Genomic DNA, 6,000 nt, shown 5'->3' with positions numbered 1-6,000 from the left:
TATCACGTATGTTTGTTTACCATACACACCTGTACGGTTTGATGACTTCATCTTGGACGGTCACAAAAACTCATCCCCAGACAGACACCTGGGTACTAAGACCTGCTCTGTGGTAGTTCCTCATACAGTAGTTGTCTCCAGGACCATGCTGACTCACACACAAGGTGAAAACTGGTGACCAGGAAAGTCGGGTGTGATTTTATGGGCTGCTTAATGGGGCCCCTTGGTGAATGTGGCCCCTCCCCTCGCAATGCTTGGGCACCACAATGCCCCTTCTGCAGCGCGAGAGAGAGAGCGCGAGAGAGAGACGGGTTGCGCCTCACATTGAGGGAGTGTCGTCGTCGGAGCGGTCTGCTCTTCTCTTCCTCATCAGACTCCTTCTGTCCCTCCGTGCTGGAGGAGCGAGGCGGAACCTCTGCTCTGTTTTTTCCTCTTCTCTCTCTCTCTCTGCGGACAAACGGATAATAACCGCACCACCACGGCTGGGAAGATGGTTGTTCTGCTGCACATGGTTACCCTTTACTCTCTCAGCGTCTTAAGCGGAGCGTCCGCCGCCGCGCACTGTGAGTATTTCACCTCCACGCTCACCTGTGAAGCTGCTCTCTCTCGCGCGCGCTGGGGAAAAAGCAGATCGAAGCGCAAGTTTTGCCGCCTGGCTGCTGCCGCTTGTCCTCAGAGGGAGCATCGTGACTATTGTATCTGCTGTTGTTGCTCATTTTCAAGTGCACTTTGAGGAGTGCTCGTGTCAGTGTGGTTGCGGATAACAAGTTGTTGACGCTCGACCCGGGCGTGTTGTTTCTCTGTTGAGAGAGCACGGACTCCTGGTGTGCGATGAAGGTCAAGCAAACAGGTTCATTTGCTTTCCTTCACAAAGTCAAACGCAGTCCGGAGAGGCTGCGCGCTGTCTGGAGAGGCTTTTTTTTGGCACACATCGGCTTATTTGGCACATTGTGTCCGTTTTTTTTTTTGGGGGGGGGGGGATATGTATTGTGTGTGTGTGCGTGTGTTTGTGTGTGTGTGTTGGGAGAACACAAACTGCTGACTGGCCACAGCTGTATACTGCACAGACAGCTGCTGTTAGTGGTCGACTCCCACCAGCTTCCTCTAAAGACAGACTACTGCCCCCCACCCACCCACCCATTTTATAATCTGAAGCTGTCCAGTTGTAGTTTTGGGCTTGCACTGCTTGAGTGATTTCATTAATGCATGTGGGTTAGAATATGTGGAGATCGGAACAGTCTGAATAAAGCATCAAGTCATTGTTTTAAGCTGCTGGTCTCGGCTCTCCACTGAAAAACAGAATATCACCACATTTTCAATTGTGTTGGTTGAACAAACCTTTTATTTCGCAGACCAAATGATTTATCCGTTCAATAAGAAACGAATTAGCAGATAAACAAGATAGAAATCTTTTTTTTTTATTTCTCTTTCAGCCATGATTCCCTTGCAGGGAGTAATGAGATAACATCCGGGTTGAGGCATCACGCCTGAACTTAAGACAAATCCTACAGACGGAGTCACTGTTCATACGAAGAGTGTGTTTTCTGATTCACACGCTGCCCAGTTTGAGGTGTTTCTGTTATTTAGTCCGCACCCGGTGATTTACTGTGGGGTGTTTTGCTTTACAGTAGCCAAGTGGATCTACTGAACCAGCAACTGAGTGGACTTTTATTGTTGGTTTCACAGTAAATGTAAGATGTTTATAAAACACTGCCTCCTGTCAGTGGAATCACAGTAACGTGCTTTTACAACCTTCAGTAAACACATGTTTAATTCTGCACGGCATGCAAAGGAAAGCAGTCGATATGGAAAAGGAGACATTGGAATTAAATACACGCTGCTAACATAAGAACAGACATAAGACGTGTTATAGACATGTTATAAGAGCTGAAGCTGGAGGACACAGTAGGTTTGATTTCCAAAATAGGTTGGAACATTCAGACAATTTATATTAATATGTTTTGCTTCTGCCAGTTGCCCAACTGGCAGAAATTTTTCCCCAAACCCGATGTTGGTAGTTCTTTACCTGCAGGAAAACAACACACAGGAAGTTATGTGTTATAACATAGAATTTGTATTTTTGTTTTAATGAAGAAATACGGTCGATATATAGCTTGAGTCCCTTTAAAAACAATCTTGGAATCCATTGTCTATCGGTCCAAAACTGGTTTATCCTCTGGGGGCAATCCGGGCCGAGACTTCCTTTTTCCAACTTGAGAAACGCAACGGAAGTTCAGAGAGGACGTGTACAACATGATCTTTGTCCAAGTGTCCAGTTGACGAGCTCATTGTAAAACAATAAAAAGCTCCGCCTCTTTTGCTCTCCAAACGGACTGTTCACCTGCAGGAACGTGATCATCCGTACCACGTGGACTACTCACTGAAACTACAAGCGTTCCTCATTTCAAATTCTCGTCCTCTAGATTCTGTATATGAATGCATCTGGTTCTAGAGATTACTAAGAAATCCATGTAAGGCCATTCACGCTCCCCAGAGGATGGACCTTTCCAATTTGGACAAGCTCCACTCATGACGGCTTTGCACACAATATATATATATATATATATATATATATATATAAATGATAACCTTATGTTCAGATTTCAATATGTCTTGCTTCCAAAGGGATAAATATTTATATTTTAATGACTCCATGACCTTTCTCCCTCCAGCTACAGCCTTTGAAGAAAGTTCACACTTCCAGCGCTACTCTACGCGAATAACAAAATCCTGACAGTGCTCATTTTGCCAGACATCTTTGCATGGTGGAATGTTAGGAAAGAAATAATGCAGCTTTAGCAGCACTCGAGACCTTTGCTGCCCTTTCTTTCTACATCAGAAATGTGCAAAGTGAGTCCCGACGGTAAATGAATTGCCAGCAGCGTGACATCATTTGATCTTACGGGTTTATCTTTGCTCTCTGAGGGCGATTGTGACACCGGGCTTGTGGTGGGTTTTGAGCATGTTTATGTTAAGCTGAGGAGCTGAGCTAAACTGACAGCTGCATTACTCATTGGTGGCGGTCCTGCGGTTCTCAGATGTGCGCGGTGATCACGTCTGACACACTGTGCCGAGATGAAATGGTGAGATGCTCCTGGAGGTCAGATGGCTGTTCTCATAGTTACCAGCGAGAAACAAAAAAGAAAGGAGGCGAGCAGAGATGCGTCACGGCTGGTTCGTGTGGCCTTGTCAAGTGGCAGCCACTTCCTGTCAGGAGTCCCTCTGCTCTTTCTTCAGCTCCACGGAGAGACGAGTACGTCAGTCAATACATCAGCGTTTCGATCTGCCATTCTCAGCAGTACTGGTGTGACCTTTACAGTAATGGCCAAATGATTGGCAACCGAGGAGCTATTCGCAAATGTGTCGAAACAACGATTTCTTCCTGTTGTTTTTCTTGCTTTTTTCCTCTGTATTTTGTAAAGACAGTACTGCTATACTTCACTGGTGGAAATGTGTCTTGCTGGTTCCCTCCAGCAATTACATCAGCACCAGTAGACGTGAGAAAGCAGAGGGTCGAGTGCTTTCTTTTCAAATATATTGAGCTTTGTGTTCAGTTCTGTGCATAATTTCCCAGCTGCATTCTTTAAATGCTTGAAATGAGGCCGTGTTGGCCACTTCAGCTTGAGTGGTTTTATATTTACAACCCAGATGCCCATGTCAGGGTGCTCAATTGGAAGTTGGCATACTTTTTACTAATGATGTAAACAGTCCAGAACATTCTGGCTAATACCAAAGCCCTGTGAGTACCGTAAGTACGCTGCTGGATACATTTGATTTAAGCAACAAGAAGTCAATGGGATTACAATTTAAATGGAATGTTGAGGTTGACTTCTGTGCTGTCTTCTCAGGAGATGGATGACACAGTGTTGTTATCAGTTGTGTTTTGGTGCATTCAGTGAACACACTCGTGAGGGACTTAGCTTTGCGTTGCGTTGGTGCTGGAGGGTATTTTCTATCTGCCACTTAGATGCCGTGGATTGCAGTAGCACGGCCACCATACTCCCCCGTATTTCTACTTTGGTTCCAGCCTTGACAGCCGAGGCAGCGAGTCTCGAGGCTACGCCGACAGCCGCCTCCTGCCGCCACTAGTCCACTCGTTAATCTGACAAATGCTAAAACGGATCGCTAAAATACGTGAGCAGCAGTTCATTTGTCCGGGTGGCCTGCAAGTAAAGTCTGTGTGATGGGAACACATTGAGCTCTAACCCATCTTAACCTCACTGAACTTGTCTTTTTGTTGTGCGTCTTCTCCGACCACCAAAGTGGCACGCGGCCTGACCTTCCACTACCGACAATGTTTCTGCATTTGCCGGGTGCTAATTTCAAACCCTTGGTATATATCTCCCAAGTTATGTGTGTTCTTTACCAGCCAGTGCTGAGCCTACAGTGACTCTTACTTGGAGGTGAAAGGTACGCGAGCTGTGGATGTGCAGTCTGGGGGCTACGATGCTGCTGAGGCCACTTCTAAACTGTACCATTAAGCCGCTTGTTCACTCACAGCGTCCCATTTATTGTTTCTACATGACGCCACAGCAGAAGATGTGATATAGATCTGGTATCATTCCATAGCAGCAGCTTTGGATGTTGATTATTTTCCCGATGAATTGGTGAATCATTTGGTTTGTATACAATTAAACATTTAATCAATCACAGCTTCCGAGAGCCAAAGAAGGTGATTTCATTTTCTACAGTTTTAGAGAAAAGAAATCAAGAAATCTACAGATTGATGAATCATTTTCACTTGAAAATGAGATCGACCAATAATGAGTAAATAACTGTTTCAGTGCCGAGGCTTCTTCTGAGGGAATATGTCCTGCAGTGGGAGGAAACTGAGGCTTTCAGTACAGATGATGATTCCACTGCAGGTCAGTGGGAGGAATGTTGCTGCTCTTAGTGTTTCACCAGCAGCAGGTAGAGACCGCTGCTCAAGGCATCCATCTTTTATTAGCCTGAATGTTTCTGGTTTATCAAAGTACCACACACACACACACACACACACTTATATCATCTTTAGATTTCATGTTTCAATGAAGCTCAGCTAGCAGCTTATTATTTCCCATCTGAAGCACCTAAAACGTGCTGGAGCCCAGCTGACATTTAGCATCACTGCAGAAGCAAGAGTGTGTGTGTGTGTGTGTGCGTGTGTGAGTGTGTGTGTGAGAGAGAGAGAGAGAATGAGATGGAGACCATGCAGCTGCAGATTCAATCGTCTAATGAATGTGAAGTAGGCACTCAAGGAACACCTACCGCTGTACATATTCACGGCCTGATGAATTTATCAAAAGGTAAATGAGGCAGAGCACCGCTGTGTGACTGAGCAGCCACTTTTCCTCATCTTTAAACATCCGCAGAGTTTCTTCTGAGAGACAAAACCAACTGGAAGGAATGTGGAGGACTGAAGGAACGACGGTACAGAAATAGTCTGTGAATATGTCACGAGGATTACTCTCCTCACCATCCTGATGCCGCAGGGAATTTGAATCCTTTGTACAAATCCTATTTTCTGATATGTATGAAATTTACACTGAAGTTGGGTTTAATTTATGAATATCTGTTTATTTTTTTATATTTTCCAATGTAATTCGTTCATCTATTATGTCACACTTTATTTTTTTCCTGAAAATAAGAAAAGTCTCATCCTAATATGAACAAAAAGAATGAACTTTGCAAACTAACCCGACTGGAGGCCCTCAAACAGTCTCGTTAATTGGAACCAGACGATCGGGATCAGGATGATTGCGCGTGCTCGTCCCACTTCAAAAGGGGGAAGCGCCGATCACCGAAACCATGATGTTCTGACAGTACAATGTCAAATAAAGTCAAAGAAAGAGCCGCTTTTTACTCCGCTGACAAGCAGGAGATGATCATGAACACATATGAGGAATTCAAGACCGTAATCACGGCAAAATAAACACCGGCACCGCTGCGAGGGGGCGACAGGAAGCACGCAAAACATCACAGACGGGTTAAATGCGTCAGTGTTGGAAATGTATCGGCTAA

The 6,000-nt window shown here is 45.0% G+C and overlaps 1 protein-coding gene across 1 annotated transcript in view; it reads left to right on the top strand.

Annotated features, from left to right (window-relative positions):
* Window positions 1-490: 490 nt before the first annotated feature.
* The window catches only part of cntnap5a (contactin associated protein family member 5a), a gene marked incomplete at both ends in the record, with an annotated part of 74,416 nt that continues 68,906 nt past the window's right edge, over window positions 491-6,000 (top strand). Inside the window, one exon of the mRNA XM_079276659.1 lies at window positions 491-563. Coding sequence (XP_079132785.1) covers window positions 491-563 — 73 coding nt within the window. The remainder of the gene's footprint in view (window positions 564-6,000) is intronic.

Source organism: Melanostigma gelatinosum, assembly GCF_949748355.1.
Source record: "Melanostigma gelatinosum genome assembly, chromosome: 10".
In the NCBI taxonomy this organism is placed as follows: domain Eukaryota; kingdom Metazoa; phylum Chordata; class Actinopteri; order Perciformes; family Zoarcidae; genus Melanostigma; species Melanostigma gelatinosum.
Note: the sequence above shows the minus strand (reverse complement) of the source record. Positions and strands in the feature narration are given on the sequence as shown.